At 42.4% G+C, this 27508-nt stretch overlaps 4 protein-coding genes across 21 annotated transcripts in view; all 4 read left to right on the forward strand.

The window, feature by feature from the left end:
• tnika (TRAF2 and NCK interacting kinase a) overlaps positions 1-11343 on the forward strand; it is a 50401-nt gene extending 39058 nt beyond the window's left edge. For 6 of the 17 annotated variants that reach the window (XM_062557486.1, XM_062557488.1, XM_062557489.1 and 3 more), the window contains 19 exons: positions 97-351; positions 670-776; positions 954-1069; positions 1674-1771; positions 1916-1939; positions 2821-2889; positions 3163-3269; positions 3482-3584; positions 3813-3962; positions 4123-4222; positions 4300-4470; positions 4562-4705; positions 4846-4980; positions 5365-5465; positions 5585-5734; positions 6564-6581; positions 7383-7542; positions 8214-8353; positions 8878-11343. In XM_062557486.1, coding sequence (XP_062413470.1) covers positions 97-351; positions 670-776; positions 954-1069; positions 1674-1771; positions 1916-1939; positions 2821-2889; positions 3163-3269; positions 3482-3584; positions 3813-3962; positions 4123-4222; positions 4300-4470; positions 4562-4705; positions 4846-4980; positions 5365-5465; positions 5585-5734; positions 6564-6581; positions 7383-7542; positions 8214-8353; positions 8878-8961 — 2232 coding nt within the window. In that variant the 3' untranslated portion in view covers positions 8962-11343. The remainder of the gene's footprint in view (positions 1-96; positions 352-669; positions 777-953; positions 1070-1673; positions 1772-1915; positions 1940-2820; positions 2890-3162; positions 3270-3481; positions 3585-3812; positions 3963-4122; positions 4223-4299; positions 4471-4561; positions 4706-4845; positions 4981-5364; positions 5466-5584; positions 5735-6563; positions 6582-7382; positions 7543-8213; positions 8354-8877) is intronic. The other 11 variants (XM_062557487.1, XM_037485826.2, XM_037485828.2 and 8 more) reach the window with 3 other exon arrangements.
• A 469-nt stretch (positions 11344-11812) lies between these two features.
• slc2a2 (solute carrier family 2 member 2) lies at positions 11813-19509 on the forward strand. Its single transcript, XM_037485841.2, has 12 exons — positions 11813-11924; positions 12270-12365; positions 14542-14753; positions 14979-15103; positions 15309-15424; positions 15523-15685; positions 16348-16454; positions 17043-17123; positions 17376-17480; positions 17613-17714; positions 18123-18326; positions 18416-19509. The coding sequence occupies exons 1-12, from the start codon at positions 11910-11912 to the stop codon at positions 18617-18619; spliced, it is 1530 nt and encodes a 509-aa protein (XP_037341738.2). The 5' UTR covers positions 11813-11909; the 3' UTR covers positions 18620-19509.
• A 568-nt stretch (positions 19510-20077) lies between these two features.
• On the forward strand, positions 20078-26185 carry LOC119227241 (eukaryotic translation initiation factor 5A-1-like). 2 transcript variants are annotated; one of them, XM_037485844.2, is made up of 5 exons: positions 20078-20233; positions 21229-21411; positions 21518-21622; positions 23055-23186; positions 23663-26185. In XM_037485844.2, exons 2-5 carry the CDS (start codon positions 21250-21252, stop codon positions 23720-23722), a joined length of 459 nt encoding a protein of 152 aa, XP_037341741.1. In that variant the 5' UTR covers positions 20078-20233; positions 21229-21249; the 3' UTR covers positions 23723-26185. The 2 variants fall into 2 exon arrangements, with proteins under 2 accessions (XP_037341741.1, XP_037341742.1); XM_037485845.2 differs by having other exon boundaries at positions 20176-20244.
• The window catches only part of slc7a14a (solute carrier family 7 member 14a), a 43130-nt gene continuing 37148 nt past the window's right edge, over positions 21527-27508 (forward strand). Inside the window, exon 1 of the mRNA XM_037485836.2 lies at positions 21527-21622. The gene's annotated coding sequence lies outside the window, so the exon portion shown is untranslated. The remainder of the gene's footprint in view (positions 21623-27508) is intronic.

Below are 27508 nucleotides of genomic sequence, written 5' to 3' on the forward strand. Positions count from 1 at the left end.
AGTCCATGCCTCCATAGAACTCAATCTTGCTCTATCATTTATCTGTCTGGCTCCTTACTGTGTCTTCTTTCCTATCTCTACGTTTCAATCCCACAGATGGCGCACCTTATTCCAGTGAAGATCCACTCCGCCTCAATGTCCGGCTCGCAGTCTCTGCAGGACCAGACGGGCTCGGCTCTGAGTGAGGGGCTTAGCGTGGGCTCCCCCAGGCCCGAGATGCCGCGCCAGAACTCAGACCCCACTTCGGACACCCCCGGACCGCCGCAGCGCATCACAGGCAGAGAGGACCGGGACAGAGACAAGGACCGGGACAGGACCGCCTGGCTGAGAGAGGAGGACCTCCCGCCCAAGGTCAACAATCACAAAACAATCACTGATACATTTTCCCATAGATAAAAAGATTTGAAAATATTTTATAAATATTATTTTATAAACAGAACAGGTCTAACACTATCAGCCGATCAACATCAGTGAGAAATATAAGTAGTGATTAGAGTACCACCGAACAGTTTAACACACCTGTCTTCCCATACCACTACACCAATTTATTGGGATATATCATGATAAATATAAAGTATTTGGGATACTTTGAACTCCTTGCTAGGGCATTAAAAACCAAGCCGTACCAGCGATACTGACCTTTGTCTGTGGGTTTTTCTTTGTGTTCAGGTCCCTCAGAGAACCACTTCCATCTCCCCAGCCCTGGTCAGGAAGAACTCCCCTAATGGAGGAGTGGGTCTGGGACCTCGCACAGGTTCTCACCTCATACGGGCCAGGTAAAGCCAGCACACGGAAGGCACTGATATAGTATAGATGATACCTTTAACCCACCAACACATTCATGCAGACTGGTTAAATTAATACATTTTCTTCACCTGTAGCTTTTAATTTGCATAAAAAGCGCATCTGTCACACATAAATATGCTTTAATTGTTGACTAATACTCGTTTCAGTAACCCAGACCTGCGGCGCTCCGAGCTCTCTCTGGACGCCATGCTGCAAAGAACTTCCTCCAACTCATCATCCTCCTCCTCCCCTTCATCTCAGGGAGGCTCAGCTGAGAGGAGAGGTACGAAACGCTGCACCCAAACCCTTAGAGCCACAAATATATACTCTCAAGCAGATGAACACCGTGTGAAATTAACAGATGCCTACGCGTTCGCATGTGAACTTTAAAACCTGGGTGCATGTCCTTGCCCTACATGCGAACAGAGATACATTTGCACGCCCTCACGGGGCTTCAGCGAGATTCCCAGGCTATCAGAGGGGACGATGTCAGTCGCAGTTCTGCTCTGATCAACCTGCCTGATGTGCCCTGTTACTCTCAGCCTCCGGAGAGATAGAAGAGAGGAAATAAGAGAGGGAGATAGAGAGAGGCGTGCTGAGATGTGTCAGACAACGGGCCAGAGGGATATCTAAGATACGCATGGTTGTCACCTTGACAAACACGTGGCATATAGAGAGGTTGAAGTATGGTTGGACTGGTGTACTTGGGTGTTATTTTAGAAAGGGGTTGAAAGTATAAATGGCTGAGCTGTAAGAAAAAAAGGAGATAGTATCAAAATAGCAAAAAAGCCTCAAAATATCAACAAATGTACGTATTTTTTCACAATAGATGTACAACAGATTAATGTATCTAGATCAAATGTGTAATTACTCCCTTGTTCTGATAGGTCAAGCCAAACTGGAAGAATCCCCTCCAGGACCCAATCAGGAGGCAAAGTCCAAACAGGAGGAGGGCCGTGAATCTGCCAGACCCAGCAGACCTGCAGTGAGTTGCTCAACACAGACGTAACACATCACTCACTTCCATTCACAGCGACCTCTTCTCCAGGGAATCTTCTGCGGGCCTCTTCTCCCTTTTTTTCTGCCATTCATCCGGTTCTTTCTTTCTCTTTGTCCTTTCATTCTTCAGAGCTATAAGAAAGCCATAGATGAGGTTAGTGACACTTGAGTCCCCTTTCATTTGTCCCGAGTTCTCCTTTTCCTCGGTCGGAATCCCCTCTTTTCCCCCGGCATGGTGAAGTTTGTTCATTTCACCAGAACATGACGCTTCTTTTTTTATCCTCAAAATATTGGAGTGTGATGGAAGTACATTTGTGCTTCCACACACATTCCTGACGGAGTATATGTGGACGCGTGCTTGTGCACGTGTGCGTGTATGCATGTGCGGGTTGTGTGTGTGTGCGCGTGTGTGTGTGTGTAACCAGGACTACCTCAATCGTCTCTGAATCTCTTTTCCTGTTTCTCTGTTGTCATGGTTACTGGTCAGGAGGAGCTGGTAAGCCCACCGTGAATGATGCGCGCCTCCCCCCCGCCCCCCCCCCCTCCCTCCTGCATGATTTGGTCTGATTCATAGGCTGGGTGGAAGTGGGAGGGAAGGGAAGCACGGGCCAGTTGGCGTGCGGGTGATTGGCAGAGGAAGTGCAGGTTGATGCTGCGCTCCTCCCGTACGTCCAGACTGACCATCTGTCTCCCTCCTCCAACGCCAAGGCTTCACATAGCCGTCAGCGAATAAAAGTGCTGATCTGTGATCAAGTCCCAGTGAACGAGCGTGAATGAGCAGACCACCTGATCTCAGATAAGCCCTCTTGTTCTCAGTCATCTAAGTTTTACAGGCCAGCAAGTTTGCCTGACAATGAATCAGTTGTCCTCTTATTGTGATGCTGAGGGTTTGCCCCTTGATCTTTGCCCCTCTCTGCTACCCTTGGCCTCCTATGTCATTTGGTTTCTTACTCCTCAGCTTTTGACAACCGATGATGCAGAACTGATGAACTGACTTTGATTCCTTCTCCTCTCCTCTTCTGTCCGTCTCTATAGGACCTAAGTGCATTGGCCAAGGAACTCAGAGAATTGAGGGTGGAGGAGGGCAGCAGACCGCCAGTCAAGGTACAATAATTGTACTAAAGAAGGGATGGTGATGGTGAATAGTATATGTAAACATATATATATATATATATATATATATATATATATATATATATATATACTATTCACCATCACCATCCCTGTATTTATTTTGGTTGTAGTCTTACAGGCTTACAATAGATAGCTAAAATATTACTTAAATTGTGGTCTTTATTAGAAGAGCATATATTAATGTTTCAGAGGGTTTCCAAACCCACACTGTGTTTTGTCTCTTCTCCATGCATCGTATTAAAGGTGACAGACTACTCGTCCTCCAGTGACGGCTCAGAGAGCAGCGATGAGGACGGGGAGACAGTGGGCCATGATGGGACTGTTGCTGTTAGCGACATCCCCCGCATCATGTAAGTCGTCCCCTCTGTTTTTGGTGGCTCTCTCCCTCTGTGTTGTTGTTTTCTTTTTTCCCAAGCGCTACTTGTCGGAATTCATTGGTGCTGAAGATTGCATGTCTTTGAAATATGCGCCATGCCAGCAGCCTGTCAGTATAGTTTTGGTAGAATTGCTCTGTAAATAATCCGGACTGTGTGTGTGTGTGTGTCTTGTGTGTCTGCTGCAGGCCAGCAGCAAAAAGCAGCGGTGAGACGTATGGAGGGCTGACAGAGGACTCTCTGGGAGATGCCTATAATAGCTCCAAGGATGGCACTCTAGTGATGAGAGAGGTGATGCATGTGCACACACACACGGACACACACACACACACACACGCACACACACGCCACACTGATTTAAAGAGGAGGGAATGAAAATAAACAAGGGGAAAAAAAGTATTTTTGTTCATAACCTTTTTCTCAAGCTGTGATCATTTGGCTTCTTTGTCGGCACTGAATCTTCTTTTACATCGGCTCCAACTTTGCTGTGAACTTCTTCTCTTCTTTGATGTTCCTCAGACGGAGGAGAGGAGGAGAGGGAGCCACACTGAGAGTAATGGGTTTGGGAATCACAGTAACCACGGTAACCTCCCTGACCTGCTGCAGCAGAGCAACTCTCCCTCGGCAACACCCACCTCGGCTTTGCAGGAACTGGGCGACATGGCGGAGGTCAGACACAGACCCGTTCATGGGAATATATTTTAAGACTGAATGAAATCTATGAATTAATTCTTACAATTATTATTAATAACTGTCCATATGTGTTTTTTTCCACGGACCCATTCGTGAAACTCAGATGTTAATATGGGCTGCTGCTTATTGATTACAGTTCGGTCTGGGCGGGTCCAAATCGTCCTTCACCCCATTTGTTGATCCCCGTGTCTATCAAACCTCCCCAAGTGAGAACGACGACGAGACCTCCGCCGAAGGTGAGCAAAGCACATGACTTTTTGTTTTGCCCGCACAGCTGTGCAACGTGCCAATCTTTTCTCCTGTGCTCTCCCAGCCATGTTTTCTAGCGAGCTGCTGAGGCAGGAGCAGGCCCGGCTAAACGAAGCCCGCAAGATCTCCGTGGTCAACGTCAACCCCACCAACATCCGACCCCACAGCGACACTCCGGAGATCCGCAAATACAAGAAGCGCTTCAACTCAGAGATCCTGTGTGCTGCACTCTGGGGTAGGAGGGAGCATCCTACAGATCACGAACACCTGAGACGTCCCAGATATCGTCCTGTGTCTCTGACTCTTGCGCCTATTTGCGTGTTCAGGCGTGAACCTGCTGGTGGGGACGGAGAACGGTCTCATGCTACTAGACCGAAGCGGACAGGGAAAAGTCTATAACCTGATCACCAGGCGGCGCTTCCTACAGATGGACGTGCTGGAGGGGCTCAATGTGCTGGTCACCATATCTGGTAGGTTCGAACAGAGACACATTTAAAGGGTCGCTGATAACAGCTAAATAGGTTTCTTATATATTTGCCGTTTGGTTTTCCTGTTCATTCCCCCTAATTCAATCTCATTTCTCTTTCTACTTTTGTCCCTCTCCCCTCAGGGAAAAAGAATAAGTTGCGTGTCTACTATTTGTCCTGGCTGAGGAACAGAATATTACACAACGACCCGGAAGTAGAGAAGAAGCAGGGATGGATTACAGTCGGGGAGCTGGAGGGCTGTGTGCATTATAAAGTTGGTGAGGATCTGTGGATGTGTGTGTATCTCATTCATGAAGGAATCTGGAATTGAGGGGTGACTGTTGCTCAGTGGAGAGCAGCGTCATCCTTCAATCTAAGAAGGCCCACCAACTGCATTTTACCATTGCTACCTGTAATTCAAGTTTGTCCAGAAGTATGGGCTTTTATTCTTTTCATTTTTATGAAACTACAATTGTACCTTATACCAAGTATTTTTACTACATCCTACCCTTAATGTGTTTCGTCATATCAAGTGGAGGATATCTAAACCTGTAAAGAAAGTAGTGTTAATGATAATTATCCATGAAACACAATATTTTCATTGGGTCACACGGCTCACGTGCAGAGGTTTGACCTTTCATGTTTCTATGTCCTGTCTCCAGTCAAATACGAGAGGATCAAGTTCCTTGTGATTGCTCTGAAGAACTCTGTGGAAATCTATGCCTGGGCTCCCAAACCCTACCACAAGTTCATGGCCTTTAAGGTATGGAAGCACGGACCCCAACACACACACACACACATTAACGCTCTGCTCACGTTGAACCTCTTTGCCCCCTCTCCTCCTCTCCTCCCCCCCCCCCCCCTCGTCTGTTTCCCCCTCAGTCCTTCACCGAGCTGCAGCACCGTCCCCAGCTGGTTGACCTGACGGTGGAGGAAGGTCAGAGGTTGAAGGTCATCTACGGCTCCAGCGTGGGCTTCCACGTCATTGACGTGGACTCGGGCAACCCTTACGACATCTACATCCCCTCGCATGTAAGTGCAAGGCTGCGCCTGACTGAGCAAGTAGCTTCTGTAAGTGGCTCAGGTGCAATGAGATGAAATGAAAGGACGACGAGGCAGCGGAGAGAAATGATGCTGTTTTTCCAGTTCTTCTTACTGGCTGATTTTATGCTGTGCCAAGGTCAGCAGTGACTCGTCCACTGTCCCTTGAGGATCTGCTTCAAGGAATGCCATGACTTTTGATTTGACAAATTACCCGTGTGATAGATTTAACGTCACGCAAGTAAAAGACTGATGTGCGCTTTACCTCTTTTATCTGATACTATTTTCATTTGCTAAATATGCTGCTCTGGGCTTGGACTGTGAACGCCCTGTACACCAAACGGGGCGAAAAATGACCAACGTACTCAAGAAATTCAATAAGCATTAGCTGCTACAAAATCTCTTTTTGCAACAAAGGTTACCAAAAGACGGTTATTTCTAAGAGGTAAGCGTATTTCTTGTCCGCATGGCAGCATTTAGTCAGTCAGGAAAGCGAGGCGAGCCATCAGTAGTTATCAATGTGCACGCTTGAATGCCAATCCATGTCAGTACTTGCATACAGATTAGTTTATGCCGTGGCGGCTTCACTAATCGCATGCTTGTATCCAAATCAAGCGCAAACAGTTCAGGCAAAACTCTATATCTCCGCCATATTTCAGTAAATATAAACGGTTGATAACAGGCGTGAGGACACACAATTGTAGATTGAGTTTGCTTTTCCAGTGAGTGCTGACTTACTATGAAGAAATATTCCTCTTGAGGTGATTGTTTAATCCATGCTACCTCTCTCTCTCTCCTTCCCTGCCAACCTCTCTTGCAGTGTGCCAAACAGATGAAGGTGACATCCTGCCATCCACCCTTTAGACTAGCTCTATAGATCTCTAGTAAAACCCCCGTAGTGGATGCACAGAAGTACTAAATGCGCCTGTGTGCCGTACCGTTCATTAGAATAGAGATTAATGGACAATTAAACTAGAAACAGGTTGCATGAATAAATTCATCTTACCCACAGGAGACATCACAAGAGTCTGAAAAGATGTATGCTACTACTAGCACACAAATGTGTCATGCTAGAGCCACAACACGCTATTGTGGAATTCATATTTGTTTGTAATAATTTGTATTACCTTTATTCAAATTGATTCAGAGCATCGCTGCCGGATGAGTGGCGATGAGTAATCCTTGTGAAGATGCAGTTTTCTGTGGGCTAGGATGAGTTTTTCCATCACCTTGTCACTCATTCATTTTGCTGATATGATCCCTTGTTGCTCTCCTGGAGTGTGACTTTGAGTCACACTCCAGGAGAATTAATTGGGTTATTGTCTGTGGTACATTTGGGGTAAACGGCACAGATTCAAGCTGTGTGTGTGTGTGTGTGTGTGTGTGTTTATTTCATCAACTCTTCTGATGGTGTCCCAAAGTCTGAACCTTTTGATGCACAACCCTCCCTGATATTCGGCAGCCTTGTAAATGTCCACAAACTTGCTCTTAGAGGATTACAGTATGCAGAACAGTCCCCAAAAAAGCCAAAAAGCCGGCCAAACCTCAGTAATATTTTAATCTACTCTAGATTATGATTACATTTGACAGATTTAATTAAAGCCCCTGAAATGTTTGCGCGTGTGTGTATCTGCGATAGATCCAGAGCCAGGTGACGCCCCATGCCATCGTGGTGCTCCCTAAAACGGATGGAATGGAGATGCTGCTGTGTTACGAGGACGAGGGCGTCTACGTCAACACCTACGGGCGGATCACCAAGGACGTGGTGCTACAGTGGGGAGAGATGCCTACCTCCGTTGGTACGTCCCGGCAACATGAGTCACTCCATGCAGTGCGTTGAGCACATTTAGGAGGATTATTATCAACACTGGAGTCATTAAAACATCAGAGAGAAAAAGCCGGTTCAAAGATGTAAATTAAAAACATAGATATATTCTAATACCCATTTCAGTGCCTCTGTAAGTGTGTTGCAATGCAGATGAAAGGTCTCGCGGGTTCCCTGAGAACCAAACTCATGGGGGGGGTTCATTTGAGGTTTAATTGGATTCAAAAATCCTTTCATAACGTCAGCCTTCAGTGGAAGGCTTCTGCAGCTTCTTAAAAGCAACACGTAAGGAGAAAGAAGGGGCCAGAGAGCGTGAAAGGGTTTCAGAAAGATGTCGAAAGGGGATACACAGGATCAAATGTAAGTGTAAATTGGAAAGTGAGGGAGTAAAATCAACCAAAAACATGTCCGCCAACTGACTTTCAGTAGGAAAGTACTTCACTGCCCTCCTGTATCAACCAGCGGTATTACACTAGAAATAGTAGCAGTAAAGCTTCCATCAGTGCAATCTACACTGTGCATTTGGATGCTGTGGGTTTATGGGATGTTCTAATGGTGTTTTTTTAAATATCATGCGGCTGAATGTTATAGATGTTTATGTTTTTCATCGCCATTTACGCTTGTTTTGTGTGTTCTCTTTCCCAGCCTATATCCACTCAAATCAAATTATGGGCTGGGGGGAGAAAGCCATAGAGATCCGCTCCGTAGAGACCGGTCACCTGGATGGAGTCTTCATGCACAAGAGAGCCCAGAGACTCAAATTCCTTTGTGAGCGGAACGACAAGGTACTGACAAAGTTTGTGAATAATACACATGCGTATCCACAATTCGATAAGACATTGATTGTGTGCATCAATGTTTTGTATAATTTGCATAGATCTTAGAAATAAAGAGCACTTGGTTGTTGCTATATCTGGTATTACATTTCCAAGATCAGATGTATCAGCAGATAGTGTTCATTACATTTTTAATGTTTTCATAAACTTTATTTATGCAAATGTGAGCAGATGTGCGCACAAAACCAAAATAATTGCTTTTGTGTGCACAGAGAGCGAATACTGTTATTGCACATGCCCAAAATTGCTGATGCCGACGGTACATGAGTTGCATGAACATAAAAAGGCCCTCAGGGACACAGGGAAGGATCCCCTGGACCTTGTCCCTTTGTAAATTTAAGGTGTTCATTGAAAGCTAACGAAAAAACACAACAATTCTGGTGATTGTACGCTAATGAAAGCCTAGTTGTGAAGACTCTGAATAATGATTTGCAATTACTATATGTTATGTAACCTTCTCCCTCGCTCTGCAGGTGTTCTTTGCGTCGGTGCGCTCAGGAGGCAGCAGCCAAGTTTTCTTCATGACCCTCAACAGAAGCTCCATGATGAACTGGTGAGGGCTCTTCCCCGCGCTCCGCCCCGCCTCTCTCTTCCCCGTCAGCCCGGCCCGGCCTCACACCTCGGCCCCCCCGCGGCGCTTCTCACAAACGGAACAGATCACAAGTGAACTCTACTAACACTCGAGAGACTAAAAAAAAACACGTAGGACAAAAGTAAAAAAGTTAACGTAGATAAAAAAAAAAAAAAGAAGAAAAGAACAAAGATCTTTTCTGAGTGAGGAGCCGTGCCGCCCCAGGTCACGTCGGGTCACGCAGAAGCCGCCGTCTCTCAACTGACGGGAGAACTGGTGCCACTGACTTTCCAAACATCCTCTTCCTCTGTCGGTAACTGCATTCAAGTGTTGAAAGCTGTAGAAATGCACCCTGCCTCCACCCCTCCGTTCTTAATCCTCTACTACTCCCTGGTAGATCTAGCCATCACCTTTTTTTTTTTTAATTCTTTGACGCCCCGGTGCTCCGTTTGCTTCCTATCTGCCACACGTGGGCTTCTTAACGGAGAACTTGCACCTCAGAGGTCGAAGGAAAAGCTGAATATGATTTCAATATGAATTGCAGTTCTTACATTGAATGGTGACAGGGCAGCTGAGGGAGGAGAGGTCTACTCCTGATTGATGTTTTCATTCTTCTTCGTCACTCCCCTTCACCTCCTCCACTTCCTCTTCTCGCCTTCATTTCGGGCCCCCGAGTAAACTGAATGGTGATTATTGTTGGATGGCATTTTGCTGATGGAGACGCGTTGAGACAATCTGCTGTCACAGGTGGGTCGTCACAGTATGCAATGATGATGTCTGTGTCCCTTTAAAACAAAATCACTGGCCCATCGTTTCACCGCCATCTCCCTCTTTTCCCTCTTACGTCTTTAAACTCTGAAGGTGCTGCATCAGATATACTGTAATATTAAATGAACAATGAGAGCGTCATTCGGTTCAGTCCTTTTTTTTAAAAATTTCTGTTATTTTATTTTTCTGTGACCGAGTCGGTCGGTCTTTGAAGCGTGACGAAATGTACAGCACATACGTGTTTCTGAAATCAGGAGTGTATGTTAATGTGTGTGTGTGTGTGTGTGTGTTTGACTTGGTGTTGAAATGAGTCCCATTCCAATCAAAGTGGTACATTAAAATCAATGTCCAAAAATAAAAGAGTCGAGTAATTCAGTCTCTGTGCGTGAACTTTTAGCCGAATGCGACGTGGAGTGTGTTTACCTGCAGATTTACAATATTGTCTTCTTAGTATGACGTTTATCAGTTAGTGTGTCTGAACATCAAGCATTTAAAGATTTGCAATATAAGCGATTGGTCTTTGTTTTTTGCTGTTTCTCTTTCCACAGTATGTTTTGGGCTTTTCACAAATACAGCCATGCTGCTGTGAGGGATTTAAAGACCCTTATCATGAATTTAACCTCAACAGAACATGCGCTGCAATCCCAAATACTGTGTGCATGTGAAACATGTCATTATCAGAACCTGTGGTGTCTTTTTGAATCATGCTCTTCCCTGATTGGTTCTTCTGAATTTTGGCTCCTTCCTGTTTGTATAGTGCCTAGCATGATGTAAGCAAAACAAAAGTGGAGGTCAAAAGATTATCGCTCATTAATACTTTGAGTGTTATTATTTTCCTTTAACACATTGCTGTTGTCATTTCTCTTCTGATGGAGATATAGGTCAACATATTTGAGACTTGATTAATTCTTTAAACTAAACATGTTATGATGAAACGCTGCAATTTCTTTCTGAAAACTTTACTGTATCAAATGTAAAAGACTATTGAGGGTGGACTTCTTCATGCATATTCATCCACATTGGAGAGCACTGTAATGCAGATTAGTCGCATGTCCGGTGTATACAGGGCAGGTTTGCCCTGTCAGGTTGGCCTATGGTTAACAAACGAAAGGTCACAACACTGACTCACTGAATTACATCATTTTTTTCTGTCAAATTTGAATTTCTTTTTAAATTGATTTGACATTTTCAAGGACTTTGAACATGTCCACTGAGTAGCTGCTCTTGCACAGTTGCAAGTAAGGATCACAGATTTTGAACATTTTAGCAATAAAGAGAGCTGAAGAAAACCACTGTCTTCCCTGTGTGTGCGGCATGCAATTGTGTGTATAATTAAAGAGAAAGTGTGAATGGGGCATTATTATTATTCGTATTACGTTTGTTCATCACAGAATTCACTCTTCCCGTTGGGAAAGGCTGTCAGTCATCACACTGAGGACTCTCCTTTCAAAGACGAAACCACTGTATTTTTAATTATGTCTATTTCTTGTTTTCTTTATTTTGAAAGAGCATTACTAATGTCCTGTTTGGGATTTGTTTGTTTTGTAAAAGAGATACTGTTAGAGAGAAATAAATAAAACTAGAGCATTATGTTTCTGGATTTGTGCTCTTTTTTTTGTTGCAAGTTTGCACATTTGTATCAGCATTGACCCTCAGACTTTGTCCATCCTCAAGTATATCATTAACAGCGCGTGTGTGTGTGTGTGTGTGCACACGTGTGTGTGTGAGCGTGCGCGCATGTGTGTTTGGGTCAGAGTTTTTTTTAGTTCTGTGTTCCATTATTATTTGGCGTATACAGTTTATTATTATCCATATGCACCATTATCAACCTCACAAATGCAAAGAAAAATGGAACGCATGCTTTGTGTGTGTTTGCACACCGTGAATATCACTTCAGTGCTTCCCTCCAACAGTAACGTGTTTTTGTACTTAGAGGATCAATAAGAACACTGCCGAATTTGTGTGAAAGAGTTCTGTTAACACAATAGGTGTGTGTGTGTGTGATTGTGAGTGTGTGTGTGTGTATGTGTGTGCGTGTGTGTGCTTATGTTTTCATGTGTATGTGTGCATGCATGTTTTCACCCTATTAGTGAGTGGACAGAGCGTGATCGAGCATGCAGTTTTCATTGATCATTACCAGCCCCAGGCTGACACTCTGGACTCATCATGGAGTCAGGGAAGGTAAGGCAATTCTTTGCATGTGTGTCGTAAAATGGTTATATATTCCAACATTTCAATCTAAATTGTCAAAGGATTATTTAAATAGCTTTAGCTTATTTATCATTTGGACGAGCTCTCTCTTCATTAGCGTGTTGATATTGGTTGAAATGTATCTGTAGAACATGCAAAATGGTGTATGATTGTCAGAAATAGTGCAGAAAGAAGGAACAAATAAATTGACAATGTGGAGAAAGTGTTTGGTGCTCTTTTATTTGTAGCCACGGAGTCACGCTAGATCGTGTGTTTGTTTGTTCAGGCATCCATTTGCGTGTGTCCTTATCTAAATGCTGCTTTTTACTCCTGCAGCAGCTGACGGGTACATTGGCTCTGGCTGTGTTCACAGCAGCTCTGTCCTCTCTGCAGTATGGTTACAGCCTTGGAGTCATCAACGCACCACAGAAGGTACGGTCTACTTTAAACAGCGTCTTTGCTATGCTGAGGCATTCTGATATTTGCTTGATAAACCGCTGGTCTTGATGAGCTCTGGACAAACGATGGCCATTTGCTCTATGGTACAAGAATAAGTTATCGTACGAACTTCTCTGCAATGCTGGAGATAATGAGATACCAAGGATCACACTTACCTTACCGTAGACTTCCTCTCTGTAGACCTCCCTTTCTACTCAAACGACTTGCCTCCAATTGTGCTTTGTGCCCAACAGAGAATTGATTCATTGAAACATTGCAAGCTGAAATGATCTGGTCTGTAATTTTTTTAAAAGCTCTTTGGGTGTCCCTCCACCAACAGCATGTCTTTGTTGAGTGGTGGACGAGTCAAAACGACTCTCCGCAAACCCTCCTGTCATAGTGGACACAACCTCTTACCTTCAAGGAGAAAAGCTCTGCCTGTCACATACGGACCAGATGAAGACTTCCTCCTGTTAACCTCTGGTCAGATAGCATTTTACTCTTTTACTGCCCCTACCTTTAATACCACCCAGCATTTGTGACCAAGTCAGCTTTTATTGGCCCCACTTCGGATGACATGCTGGACTCTGTAGACAAACTTGAGATTGGAGCTTTGGCAAAGAAGAGCCAAAGTCCCATCTCCCATTTCCCATTAAAGATGACTCCTTAGGTGGCTTTTGTTCAGGAGAGAGACCATACAGTAGATCCAGAAGCACACGGCGACCTCAGGCATTTATAGTGGAATGGCAGAATTCTCTTTAGATCATTTTAGTGTCCCTTCAACATTTAGACGTTATTTGAGGTTATTGATTTTTTTTATATGGATCTTTGTCCTAAGGCTGTACTGGTTAATGCACTTCTACATCTTGGATGTGTTTATGATGAGATGTGTTACTTAATATGTTGTGCATTTTGTCTGATATTTTATGTTGTGTTGGCGATACACTAGAGGGTCATAGGATCAGGAAGTTCACTGCTGATTGGGTGTCAATTTCAGTGTGTTTGAGTCAATTGAATGGTACAGGAGAGAAACCACAGATTAATGATTGTATGATTATTTTAACTAATAAATACAACCATGAAATCTCCCCGGCTAATTACTTACATGAAAATCATAGTTTTTCTGAAATGTTATGTTTTGATGTGCAATTGAGGCATTTTCTGATGCTAACTGGCAGAGGATTGAGGTGATATCAAAGTGTGGTAAAGCAAATCTCCCAATGCGCATTTTGGATGGTTTTTAACCCTAGTCTAAAAGAATTTTCTATGGAAACATAAAAAGCCCAAAATCTCAAAATTGATTAGTGTTTTGCCTGACCCAGGGGTCTGATCATGTAATGTTCTGTCTCTGTTCAGACATGGTGGGTAATCCTCAAAGAAAGACATAAATGTCAATATGCTAAATTTAGAAATAACTTCTCCAACCGCAACCTCACAAAACAACGCCTACTTTGTACTATTGATGGATTAGTCTACTGATGGGGAAATAGAGATAATGCACTAGATTGGGGTTGGAATCACCAGAGCTACCACAATATGATATTATTAATACTCTTACGATACAATATTATCCCTGGATGCTGAGTATTGCAATAACGTACTATATTACCATATAATACCTATTTTCAATTTCAAATAACGTCCCTCAAGAAAAACACGTTTTATCAAACAGGATCTGTTCATCTCACTTAAATTGTTTTCATTGCAGCAAAATACTGTGTCATAATATGTCATAAAAACATGTCATAAATGTTACATACACCTGACCACCCACTTTAGAGAAAGAAATGTAGCACTTGTTGAATCTTTATCTTTATTATGTTGAATAATCTTCATTTTATGACTCCACCATCTTTGCTCTTGTAGGATTGCTCTGAAAATTGCATCACTCAAGTAAACCAGGTTGCTCCATCAGACAAAATAAAATACAATGACAAACCATCTAGTTATAACAATGCATATAAAGTTCTATCCGTGCAAAAAATAACAAATATTAGGCCAAAAATAGTTTAGTGTTGCTGAAATTAACCTGTTTTGCACTGAAGCCTGTCTTAAGCATGTGACGTCCACAATATGTGTTGGCATATCGTGTCTCTGCCTTTTGATCCATTGCTGTGTGTGCAGCGGTGATTGTACCAGTTGATGTTCAATAAATACGTCTGTGTCACAGGTCATTGAAAAGCATTATGGGCGATCCCTGGGGCTGTGGTCAGAGAAGGCCGCCGTCCTGTCAGGAAACAGCACAGAAGAAGGAGGCGAGATCCCAGAGGCGGGGCAACACCCTACCGTGATCATGTATTGGTCCTTATCGGTGGCAATCTTCTCCATCGGTGGCATGTTATCCTCCTTCCTGGTGGGATTTGTGGGAGACCTGAGAGGGAGGTAAGAAAGGAAGAAGAAAACGATTTGGACACACTGACTTAAATAATGTAAAGGAAAAAACAGATTGATCAAAGAAGGATGGGAGAAGACCAGATGGAGGCAAATGTTATGTTGAAGACTGGTTGAAGTTAAAGTTAAACCAGGATTAAAATGGAATAATGTCATTGTGCATCATCCTAACCCTTATCCATCATCTCCCTTTGCCACCTTTTGTCTGTCTCGCAGGGTGAAGGGCATGTTGATGGTCAATATTCTAGCTGTAGCTGCCGGGCTGCTCATGGGTCTTTGCAAGATGTGGAAACCTTACATCATGGTCATCTCCGGCCGCGCTGTCATGGGCTTATATTGTGGTACATTAAAGCATGTTGTAACTATTGATTGATGCTCACATAGTTCAGTTGGAAAACCCAATTCAGGTGAGGCAGGTTGCCCTCATTATTAATGAGAACATTCACTTTCATGGAGGCTAACCATTTAAGAGAAAACTAAAATGGCGTCTAATATTTGCACGTAATCGACAGTGACTGTTTAAAGTGGTGATTTGTGGGGTTTCAGGGTTGACATCGGGGCTGGTGCCCATGTACATCGGAGAGATTGCACCCAAGGCGTACAGGGGGGCTCTGGGAACATTACACCAGCTGGCTATTGTCATTGGCATCCTAATCAGCCAGGTGAGGTGAACAGCAACATCGTTGCTTGATGACATTATTAACATGTAAGCTAAACTGTCTATATGTGCGTGTGTGTGTGTGGGTTTGTGTGAATGTAGGTAATAGGCTTGGACTTTGTGTTTGGTAATGACGAGTATTGGCCCCTGTTGCTTGGTCTGTCTGGAGCTCCGGCCGTGTTGCAGACCTTCATGCTACCTCTGTGCCCTGAGAGCCCGCGGTACCTTTACATTGTACAGGGCAAGGAGCAAGAGGCTCGGAAAAGTAAGATTTACACACAGCAACTCACTGTTTCACTCTTTCATTTCTCTCTCCTGCCCTCTTGTTCAAACACAATAAAAATAAACTTCAGAAACATACACTTGACAGTAGCCCATACATAGACTGGGCCACACAAGATACACTTGAAAGAATTACTTCACCAATTTAGGAAACTTGCATTTTCATTTACAGACGGTAGGAAAGAAGATTGATATCACTCTCATGTTTGACTACTAAATATAAGATGAATATTAGATTAATTAAATATAAGGCAATGGCTGTATTCACAACAAGCCGGGCTGGACAAAAAACCAGACATACCTTTTTAAAGGTATCATATATTACTGAAGAGGTGCTGGTGGGCCTTTGCACAGAGGCAGGCTAGTCGTTTCCCAATATTTCCATTCTATGAGCTAAGCTGAGCTAACAGGCTGCTGGCTGCACCTTCATACTAACTGTAAGGACATGAGTGGGTCAACATTTTACAACTAACTCTCCAAATGACTGGGAATAAGTATACAGGTTTTTTTCAATTTGCAATGGTTTAATTTTTACAATATGGAGGTGCTTTAACTGAAGTAAAAGATCTAGAAACATATTCCAGCATTTCAAATTCATTCATACAGACTCTGATTCGTTGACCTTTGCTGTGTGCCGTGTGGCAGGTTTGTATCGTCTTAAAGGGCCGTATGATGCAGCTCCTGATCTGGAAGAGATGAGGAGAGAGAAAGAGGAAGCAGACAGGGAGCCTAGGGTCTCCATCCTATCCTTGGTAAGACTATATAGGAAGAGGCTTGATTGAGATGTATGGCCGCAACTACCTGAATATTGTCACAATTTTGAAAAAAAAAGATTTTGGAATAAGGTGATAAAATCAATGAATCTCATTTAACTAGACTTGAAATATTCCTAAAAAATACTTGAATGAATCAGCAACCATTACAAGTACCTCAATGATCTCATGTGATGACTCTGGAATAATTAAATGTTGATTCTATTGTATTAAGAACTCTTATAATTGTGTTTTTCAGATCTCATCTTTCCAAATCATTTTTAAAGTGATATAATATTTGGTTTTAGAGAGTATTCAATGAATGGGTAAATACACTTTCTAAAACAAATCAATGTGAAAAGGCTGCAAATGAAGCATCCCGCTCAACATCTAAATACTTCTGCAATTATGAATCCCATTCAAACACTAATTTCATGAATGACAGAAACAATAAACAACAATAAAATAATATTCATTTTCATACTACTTTAAAGGTCCCATCTGACCATAGCTGCAATAATGCATGTGTTTTGCACTTTAAACAATCATTGAAGTAACAATAAAGTAATGCTCTGTTTTCCCTGCTAGATCCGCTCCTCTGTGTACAGACAGCAGCTGTCTGTTGCCCTCATGATGCACCTCTCCCAACAGCTGTCCGGTATCAACGCAGTAAGTGGCAAATTGACACCAAGCCATTCACTTTGCTTAGGTTAAACCAACAAAATGTATGGATATATGTTAAAATACTAGTGTCATTGTCCAAGCGTACTATGTGTGCACATCAACGGTGACTGGAGTTTTCTTTTATGTGCACACAAATCCTTTAAGCGTGAGATCTGTATTGCTCAGATGTACGAATGTAAGATGCCACTCTACTGAAGCTAAGCAAACTAACAGTTTTGCACTCCCTTTGTCTTCAAGATCTTTTATTACTCTACGGCTATCTTCACCCGGGCCGGTGTCGCTCAGCCAGTCTTCGCCACTATAGGAGTCGGAGTCATCAACACACTCTTCACTCTGTTGTCTGTGAGTAGCTCCGGATGCACAAACAAATGGACACTCGTTGACATTAAACCATGAACATTCTACTGTTTCTTAACGCATTGCCTCCAGCCACACACTTACAAGGACACCACCTCTGTGTATTGTATCTTCTAGGTTGCACTGGTAGACAGAGCTGGCCGACGCACTCTGACTCTGGTTGGATTAGGAGGGATGTGCTGCTGTGCAGTTGCCATGACAGTGGGCCTCAAATTACAGGTTTGTTGAATCCAGTGTCAGAGCTTTAGTCTGTCGAGAGCTTGCGTATTCGCTTGGCCTGCCACATTGTTTATAGTTTGTCTATTGACTGACTTTCGAATCAACTTCGCTCAATCTAAATGTTCTTAACCGAATGCTGTATTGTTCCTCATAACATCTGTGTAAGGCTAGTTGGAGAATGTTCATATTCATCACACATTGATATAAATTGTCAATGTGAGCACAAAAGGCTTTAACAGGAAAGAAAATCCTCATCTCATGATTTTCCTCAGCAGATGGAGTTTGATCTATTTTGTTTCTATGTCAATGTGCATAACATGTTTACAAATCTGTGCATTTTTTTCAGGCCACATTTAATCATTTTAACTAATCCCAAAACTACCGTGACTGATGTACTCTTCTTTCCAGAATGAATACACATGGATGAGCTACGTCAGCATGTCAGCTGTCTTCCTCTTTGTGAGTTTCTTTGAAATTGGTCCTGGTCCCATCCCGTGGTTCATAGTTGCCGAGCTGTTCAGTCAGGGGCCTCGGCCCGCAGCCATCGCTCTAGCTGGCTGCTGCAACTGGAGCAGCAACTTCCTCATAGGCATGACCTTTCCATACATACAGGTAGGAGGAATAACATGGACACACATGGTCATCAAGTCATCAAATACAAACAACCCCTGACTCTTGTCTTTTTTACTTTCTCGTCTCAGACTTGGTTGGATACTTATGTGTTCATCCTGTTTGCCGTGCTGCTTCTCGGCTTCACTGTTTACATATATTTCCGGGTCCCCGAGACCAAGGGCAAAAGCTTTGAGGAGATCGCCAGTGTCTTCAACAAGGGCCGGAAAAAGTCGGCGCACCCCCCCGAAGATGGTACTGAACTGCAGCAGCTCAAAACATCAACAGATGCGTGAAACAACACAGGCACATTTGTTTGCACGAGCGAGGGCGTGTTTTACTGTCAGTATTTCAAACCTCAAGTGATTGTGTCCATTCATCCTTGTAATATTGAAACACCTATTTGTTGAATTAGGGAGACTTTCAACGGGACTTTTACACTTTTTTACACTTTTTAAGTTGAGCCTTCAGAGAATTTAGCCCCGACTGCAGTTCCCCTGAGATTTAATTGTTGTAGTTTTTAGTTCAATTCAATTGCTCTTGTACCTAATTTTGCTGCTCAGCACCAGACTTGTGTCTAGACAAGCTTCGTGAGTAACTAGTGAACATAGCATGGCATGTAGGAGCCAAAGAGCCAGATATTACCTTACAGGCGAGTACAGACCAAAGGACCAGAAAGGAGAGTTCTAGTTGTGTGTAAATTCATCAGTTGACTAAAATGCCGACCTCAAATGAGTGCTTACATGTTTGCTGGTTTTGTAAATGGGCAGAAAGTTGCCATCAAGTTGGTCCCTGTTGTTTTTGCAACTTGAATTGTGGAATTAGTGGGCCGGGAAACCAAACAAAATGTTTTTTTATTTACTCCTCCATCATTTTGTGTCTTAAAATATCACAAGCCAGACTTCACGCACACACATGTACTTTGCACAATGCTACTTCTCTTGAGTGTTTGGCCTTCCCTTTGAAAAGTGTATGTGTATGTATGAGTCTCACTGTAAGGCTGTTTTCATCTGTTGAAAGAGGGGATATTTCTCTATGCTAACTTTAAAATGACTAAGGAAGGCATGCGCAGCCATCCCTCTCTGACATTACACGCAACAGGGATCCAATTACAAAATGAATGTAAAAACTTGGAGCCTAGAGCTAACCAACTGTGGACAATTAAGTGTAGAAGACATCTTGTGTCCAGCAATAAAACTATTGAAAAATATGCTTTTCCTTATGTTATAGACTGGCTTGAACCATATAATCAAATGATGTAATTCTTTTTTTTTCTGCAAAAAAACTTTGTCTGTTATCAATCGATAACAAACAAACAAACAAACAAAGTACTTTAGGGAACTTTGGGGAAAGACAAATTGAGGAAAACTCAGGTTTACCAACCCAAAGACAGTCTCTGTTACACAGCACACGGCAGCAAAAACTGGACATAATGTCAAAGATTGTAAATGATATTGGGTTGTTAAATGTACAACAGCTATTAGAAAAAGATGAAAATTGTGATGTAAGTTAAACTAGGCAGTGACTGTAAGTTCTACAGGATAGTTATGCACAGCCATTCCTGCCGCTGTGTGGAGAAGATCTCTTATCCGTCAGTACAATGTAACATTTTTTTAAAATCCTAATTTTGATATTCTATGTCATAATTATGATTTACCATAATAAAATAAAAGATTCGATCTATATATAATATGCATATATATAGAGAGAGATACATATTTATGTCATTTTTCTTCACAGTGTTAAAACAGGCTTCCGTCATCCAGCTGGTCCCAGGATCAGTGAGCGAGCTCCTCCCCCTGCACGCGCATCGTCATCGCAGCCCGTACCTGCCCTCTCTGCTCCTCCTGCGGTACAAAACCTCTACGCATGCGAACTGACTGTCCCTTTTTTTGTTAGCAAGACAAAAGGTAAGCTAAACGTTGGTGCTTAAAAGTTATATTTGTACCATCTAGCTAACGTGAAATAACCCTAATGATTTGCGGAGTCGTTACGCGTTATCCAATGCACAATACTGAGAATCCACTGTTGCCTCGATAGTTAAACTGTTACTTCTAAATAATTCGTAGCCGATGGAAATAAGTTCGCGCAGTATTTTTAGCTAGCGTTAGCTAAAGTGTGGCTAGTCGGCGGCAGTTGGCATGGATATAGTTAGCAAGCTAATGTGGCTAACGATGACAAAACACACGAGGTGGGAACGTGATGCTAGCTTACTGCCTCATGCTAACGTTGAGTAGCCCCGTTTGGCTGCCACGTAACATAGCTTACTCGATAATGGAGATGCTAGCTTACTAACGTAAGCTAACCCAGCCACTCGTGTTTGAACCAATTTTATATTTAAGTATGCAGTCAGTGGCCCGGGTTTTGTCCCCCAAACAGTGCGTAGAAGAATATTCGCGATGGCAGCAACATGGCGACAAGTATATTCGACACGAAAGCAATTGAGGATAGCAGTTAGCTTTGCGGATAGTTGGTCAGTGAGATGTGGGCGCCCCACCTTGCGCCATTGTTTGTAAAGAAGTGCGAGAATCAAACGTACACATTAAACCACGCTTAACGTTGTGTTGGTGATACTTTGGAAATATTACTCTAAACGTTGAGTCATGTCCAGCAACGCACTAAGTTGCCATCTCTTTGATGTCAGGTTATTGATTTTTGAAGCTCTTACGGCCAGCTGTCGGCTGCTTTCTGACAGCGGTTGAGGTGTCGATGCTGGTCTGGTCTCTGTTTGTAGCGGTAGTTCCATGTGGACAATTAAGTTAAACAAATCTGCCACCCCCCCATCTTCCACACAATTGTCTTAATATATTTGGATAACTAACGTTAGTTGTTAGTACCACATACCTCCATATTGAAGTAGCGCTGATGTCACAGTAATGTTATGTTGTGTTCCTTTTCACGTCAGGGTGGTGTTCAACCGCACATCATGGCAGATGAGGATTTTGAATGTGGGCACTCTGGGGCCTCTTCAACATTTCCACAGCAGTGCTCTGCTTTAAGGAAGAATGGCTTCGTCATGATCAAAGGACGTCCCTGTAAGATCATGGAAATGAGTACATCCAAGACGGGCAAACATGGACATGCCAAGGTGAAACCTCATTGTACATCGTTTGGAATTCAGTTCTTAAAAATGCAAAGAACCCCCAATGTTTGACTCTTGAGACCAGATTGAATTAGCTACTGTGTTTCCACAGGTTCATCTTACTGGACTTGACATCTTTACCCAGAAGAAGTATGAAGATATCTGCCCATCTACCCATAACATGGATGTCCCACATGTCACAAGGAAAGACTACCAGGTGAGATGACTCGTTCGGATCCCTCTGTGCGACCTAGGTGTACGCAGCATTTTGACTGAATTGTTAAAACAAGTTTCCACTGAAAGGCAAAACTAGTTTTCCTGACCAGTATTATAGTTTTTTATACCACCAGTGTGTCTATTTCCCAAAGTACTTTATGACCTCGTCCTAATGAGAATGTGAAATGCTGAATACCTTTTTGATTACTAAATGGGTGCGTTAAAGCTAAGCTGTCTATTCAGTGATAGTGAAAAAAATGTGCCGGTTTAGAACTGGAGGAACAAGTTTTGTCTTGGCCAACAAGCATTTTTTCCTGCCCTGCCTTTTGAGTAAGTGGAAAGACTTTGTGGATAGATTTAGTTTTGGGGTCACAAAAGTGTTTAAATGCTGTGTTCATAGGCTTATTTTCACTTTTTTATTTTCAATTTTTTTTACACCCACTACTTCATAAATGAAATGTTTTGAGATGAACTCCTATTGGTAAGTCGTTGGTCGAGGCAGGGAAAACTTAACCAATGGGCCGTTCCTCGTCCAGTGTGACACTTTGTCAGACGCATCATTTCTATTTTCCAACGGTTCGCGCAACAAACCTGCAGGCTTGCTGCAGCGTTGGATTGCTGGTGGCCAGTTGGAACAATGTGCTGGAGAGGAATATACATGGCAGTAATGTGTACATTATGCAATAAATTTAGCCATCAAATTGGATTTATTTAAGACATTGTCATTTTTGAAATTACAACCAACTATTTCAAACTATGTAAAGTAATTGAGAAACTAACAAACTCTTAAGTAAAGTTTTCATTGCGAGTTAAACATTTTCTGTTTGAATTTAATTGTGTTGATATTGTTGCATGTGGGAGAGTGCCTTCATCTATGCAAGCTTGTGTGTGTGAAGTAGCCTCCATCCCCAGGTTAAATGTTAAACTCCTGACTGTCTGTAATTAGATAAACTTGTATTCCACTTAGGATTAGGTTTTGCTGGTTGAGATGCATTTCTCTGACTTCCCAAAAAATCCACCGCAATTACTGGTGTAACGGATCACAAACCTCACAATTCGGATTAGGAGTCAGTTTGGTTCAGCAACATTTTTTTTTACTGCTTTCCAGTCATTAAGGTGTTGGCTATAGTTTTACATAAAAACAAATGATGCTATCCATCCAAGTAAAACTTAAAAATACTAATCATGTTTGATGTGCAACAACAATCATGATTACTTGATACCCTCTTCAAATCAATTGAGCAACAACGTGGTTCCCTTTTTTCCCCTCTAGTTCCTGCCCAGCTTTTAGAATACTAACAAATGGCATAAGGATTAGCATACATCAAGATATTAATAAAGATGACATGGTGTCAGTGAGGGGTGATCCGTTACATTACTTACCGCAATCTTATTGTTTTTAAAGGTTACCTATTTTTTTATGGACAATTTAGGTTATAGATGTTGCAGATGGTTTTTTGTCCCTGATGGATGACGGTGGGACAACCAGAGAGGACCTCAAACTGCCAGAAGGCGACATTGGAAAAGAAATCGAGAAGAAGTTTGACAATGGAGACAATTTTATGGTGAGTTTCTGTGCTTTTAAAATGTACTGATTGTTGCTGAACTGGAACATCAGAGAAGAGTTTATCATTTCAAAAGATACATTTTGTGTACAATTTCATTAAGCAGTGTCACAGCTATTCTTTGTAGTTTTGTGCTTGCGGTGAACTGAGGTAGAGACTAAGCAGGCAGCACTATATAGAATAGCTGAATTATAAGTCAGCATATCAGACACCTGTATATAATGTTCCATGCTTTTCTCATTCTGACAGACCGTGGCAATTTGATTATAGATAGTGTTGTCTTTTTAAATTGAACTAGTTATTACACAACATTTCACATAGGATGTTAACATTCCATTTTTTAAATTTCATTTAGCAGTGCTCTGCTACCTTGCTGGTCATTAATATTCGGGCATAACCACATCCTTATTCTGCCGACAAATCAAAGTGATGTGAGGAAAGTGGTCCAGAATCTTATTGTGTTCCTTCCCTTTCAGGTCACTGTGCTGAAAGCTTTAGATGAAGAAAATGTTGTTGCCACCAAAGCCCAGAATTAGTACGTCCAGGACAACGCTGAGGACCTCGCTCTCCTCCCGGTGGCTTTACAGCCACACCGAAGCGCCTGGCCTTCACCCCACATCTCTACCGGTCCACCCGCTGGTCAACAGAAGTCTGGAAAGTGGACGGAGTCAGCTTCAATCATGAAGTTATCCACCTGCAGCCGTCACTGCTTAATTTTGCAATTGCTACTGATATTATTTCAGGAATACCTAACATTCCAGCATTTCATAACATTCTTTTTAGAGTATCGGTAACCTGTGTCTTTCTGTCTGCATTCCCTTTTAAAGCCCCGTAATAATCCCCTTCTCTGAATGACATGTGGAGCTTTTGAGTTGGCTGTGAGCATGTATCCTGAGGTTTGTTTACAATTGTAATGCTGCACCTTGCTTTCCACTTAAATTCTCCCCTAAAAAAGGATTTTGTCTCAACTGGTTTACTTGATACCTCAAACAAGCTCCAGCTCAATTAACTTTAAACAACTTCATGGCCAGAATATGCCTTTCTGCCTTTGACAATTAAAACATATGCATGCAAACTTCTAATTGACAATTGACTTGTATACACATCCCCAAGCAGCTGTGAATTTATATAAAACTTAAAGTACTTTGCATTTCAACTGTAGCAAGGAACTCTGCTGTTTTGATGTTGGGGGGGGGGGTTGTTTCACTCATTTTCTCTTCTATGCTAATGAAACATTTCTTTCACTTGAGGCCTTTATGTATAGAAATTTGTTTTAAAAGACATGTAAAACTCAACTATTAGCAAAACCATAATGCTTGAGAGGATTTGCGTACAATATTCTTTTATGACAGTCAAATCTAGAAGATAATACCACTGAGTTCTACGTCTCGTAAGAGGAGACTTGTACAGGGGAACTGAATACATTAGTCACCATTGAGCTGTATGATGGGCTGCAGGTGGGGGAAGTATTATTAGAAAGTACACTTGGGGAGGTGGGACTTTTTGCTGTGCAATGGGATTATTAAGCATTATGTGCAGAGTCCACAGTCTAAAGTGGATTGTTGCGCAACGTATTTTTAATGAAATAAAGACATCGCATTGGGAATTTGCAAGAAGATCCAAATGTGTTCCATGCAGCACTAACATGCTGTAGATCCTGGACTATGCTGCATGTCGGTTTTCTCCCCTACCATAACAATGAGAACCTTTTTTTCTTCCCTATTTACACGTTTGTGCCAATAGTGCAGTGAGGAGGTTGGACTCTAGTACAGTCGTGTGTGTGTGTGTGAGAGAGACCAGTTCCATTAGAAAACCATTTAGGGTAATTGCCATTGTAGACTTGTTTGTTTTTATTCTGACTGCCCTCTGGTCCTAGCAATACTTTTGCGATTTCAAGCTTCGCTTGTGATGTTGTGCTTTTGTAAAAAAAAAAAAAATATCCCTGAAGTAAAAAACATCTGATTTCTCCAACAGAAATCCCGCCGGCTAAGAAAAGGAGTGAAATGTAACATGTTCAATCTCCAGCTCAATCAGTGTAAACGTACGGCGGTACACTAGATGGCAATGGGTCCTGTTCCGATGTGAATGCTGCAGTGACTGCTCAGTCCATTCTGTGCAGGACCACATGCAAATACCGGTGAGAGATCATAAGCGCACAAATCACCTGCAGACTGTTCATAAAGCACCTTGTTAGTTACAGGAACAAGTGGTCTCAAGCATGCGGTTGTGTCAGAAAAGCAGATTTAAGAGGTGCAAAGTGCTCCAAAAGTATCTAAACCCTAATATCCAATCAGTAGTGCTACTTTATAATTGCGTTATGATCTTTCTACCCTAAACTATCCTCCCTCCACCTCGGCAGCCCACAAGTAAGAGATGACTCTCCCTGAAGCCATATATTCATGCACCAATCACCGAGGCCAGAAAGCTCCCACTGGCCTCTTGTTCCTCCTGAGAACACGATTACACTGTGAGGGACAAGTGCTGCTGCAGCATCACAGAGTACCACAGATACAACTGCGAAATGATGAGATTTCCCAGGTCTCCAAATAAAAAATGTGTTACTTTAAAGGGTGTCGACGGAATTTAGTGTTTTTATTTGGATTCATCATTTCTGGTATTGGAGACCATTCCCTGCCCACAACTGACAGTCTGCTTCACATTTTCGGTTTGAACTATGTTTTAATTGTCTTGCAACAAACTGAATTATTTGCGGGTATCGACCACAGTGTATTCTGTTTAACCGGGAATAGGTGACATAGTCCGTCTGGTGTTTAATGTTCCCTGAGTTTGCTGTGAGGGGTTTCTGGGGTGTTTCTCAACTTCACTTCCTTTGAATGTTTGATCCAAACATTTTGTAAAAAGAAATTTGACCTTCAGTTTACTCTGGAAAATAAAGACACGTTGGCTCTGTTCTTACTAATGTACGGTTGCTTGATCAAAATTCAGACTTTCTATTTTTTTTGTACAGGCTGAATAAAGATCAATCAGATGTTCCTCGGTACATTCGTTGATTTTTTTTCTCTCGGTGTCGGACGGTTCAATTTAACGATTTTCTTTTTGGGGGGGGGGGGGGATTGAAATTGATATTTTAGAAGGTAGTTAAATGTCGTTTACATTGTACACATATAAAAAATAAAAGCCGTTACAAAATAAAACAATTACCTAATTGTAAGAAATAAAACAACATACCTAAAAATGACACTTGGGAACAAAATACTATATGGGGCCTTCAGCTCAATTGTCAAATTCTGGTTCTGCATCTGTCTAAAGGTTCTCCACCGTTTTCCTCCTGGCTGAAACGAAGCCACTGATTTACTCCTACTACTACATTTTCAGGAAGGATCTCTGGAGTATGATTACAGAAAGACAAAAAAGAATTTGTTATTACACTCCATGTCTCTGTGTGTGAAAACGCTTCTATACCTTAAATGCCACAAAGTTTTGTCAGTGGCGGTTGCCATTATAATAATGCCAATTAATGTGTGCCAAATACTGAAGAAATTGTCTTTACGAGACGCACTGATGTTAACTGCACAGTAGATGGCAGTAAAGAATTACCTTTGAGCGCTCAGCTTCCTGTCCATTCATCCATCTCTGTTTATTTACATCTTTACAAGCCAGCAAGGTAATGGGGGTGAAAGTGGTTTAGAAAGCCACACACATGTGCAGTGTGTAGTTAACGGCATGCAGCTGTTGCTGACGGCACAGCCGCGTTGCAATGAGACACTCAAAATATTAAAATGATCTCCGTCGAGCAGAGATTATTCCATGTTCGTGACTTTTAGCAGTCATGAAGTATTCTGTGTGCTGTGCTGTGGAAGGACGTGCTCTCTAATACAGGTTTCCATTTAGAAAATGGCTATGTCAGTAACCCCCGATGCCTTCTTTCAACCAAGGACACAGCCACGTCCTCTCGGCACAAATTATGCACACTTGCATTTTGCACTTTTTTTTTTGGAGGAAAGTGGACTTCCTCATCACTCTGCAGACCACACACTCCCTTCCTAACATGTGCTGAGAGTCACTCTGTAGTGCCGACATACCGAACCCATTAGGGCCGTACAGAGAAACCTACAGTGCGTCCTTCCTTCCTCACCGTTTTACTGGGATCTCTGTGCGTAGACCGAAGCAGGGGTTTTGGAGGGGATTGGATTCTGTATTCAGGAATGTCAATTACCATCACTGTCTAAAAAGCTAAACAACTTAACTAGCTTCAATTTATACACAGTTCAAATGCCGTAGAATATTTCAAATTCAGTAAGGTGTGTGTGTGTCCTCATGTGCTCGATCCCGCAGAGAGGAGCGTTATAAGGAAGGTTTCT

The sequence above is a fragment of the Pungitius pungitius genome, chromosome 14, assembly GCF_949316345.1.
Source record: "Pungitius pungitius chromosome 14, fPunPun2.1, whole genome shotgun sequence".
Lineage (NCBI taxonomy): Eukaryota > Metazoa > Chordata > Actinopteri > Perciformes > Gasterosteidae > Pungitius > Pungitius pungitius.